Below are 601 nucleotides of genomic sequence, written 5' to 3' on the forward strand. Positions count from 1 at the left end.
ATTTCATCAATTAAAAATAATTAAAATCAGAATCTTATATACGTATAAATGAAGATAATCATTTAATCTGATTTAAAATTAAACTCATCCAAAAGAACAACTTATATACATAACTGATGTTAGTTGGAAGACATACATTGCAATGGAATGTTGACCAGATTAATATGTTCAGTAAATATCAACTTTTTGTTTATGTTTTCACATGTTTCTATTACTTTCTTTCACAGCAAATGATTGGTTTAAGGTTTCTATACCCTGTCTATTATATACCTGAAGTTGAGATCACTCTGAGCCAGCAGACTTCACCTGAAACTATTGAAAAAGGTAAGGCCACAACAAGTTTCAGTCACGTTTCTAACATAGTTCTTTCTATTTTCAATAGCAGTCAATTGTTTGCTTCAAGAATGGACAAGGTATTTCATTTCTATGCTTGTCACTTAACCTGTTGGTGACGTGTTGACAATGTAGCAATAAACACTTATTTGAAAAATAGAAAAAAAAAATTATAATCTGTGTGAATTTGTGACTATATATGTGTGGATAAAACCATATTCCCTCGTCAGTCATCATCATCATCATCATTATGACCTCCTCCCCTTCC

The 601-nt window shown here is 30.8% G+C and overlaps 1 protein-coding gene across 3 annotated transcripts in view; it reads left to right on the top strand.

Annotated features, from left to right (window-relative positions):
* LOC106881385 (probable 3-hydroxybutyryl-CoA dehydrogenase) overlaps positions 1–601 on the top strand; it is a 44,871-nt gene that overhangs the window by 30,162 nt on the left and 14,108 nt on the right. For all 3 annotated transcript variants that reach the window (XM_014931756.2, XM_014931757.2, XM_014931758.2), the window contains exon 5: positions 228–324. In XM_014931756.2, coding sequence (XP_014787242.1) covers positions 228–324 — 97 coding nt within the window. The remainder of the gene's footprint in view (positions 1–227; positions 325–601) is intronic.

This window comes from Octopus bimaculoides, chromosome 11, assembly GCF_001194135.2.
Source record: "Octopus bimaculoides isolate UCB-OBI-ISO-001 chromosome 11, ASM119413v2, whole genome shotgun sequence".
Taxonomy (NCBI): Eukaryota; Metazoa; Mollusca; class Cephalopoda; order Octopoda; family Octopodidae; genus Octopus; species Octopus bimaculoides.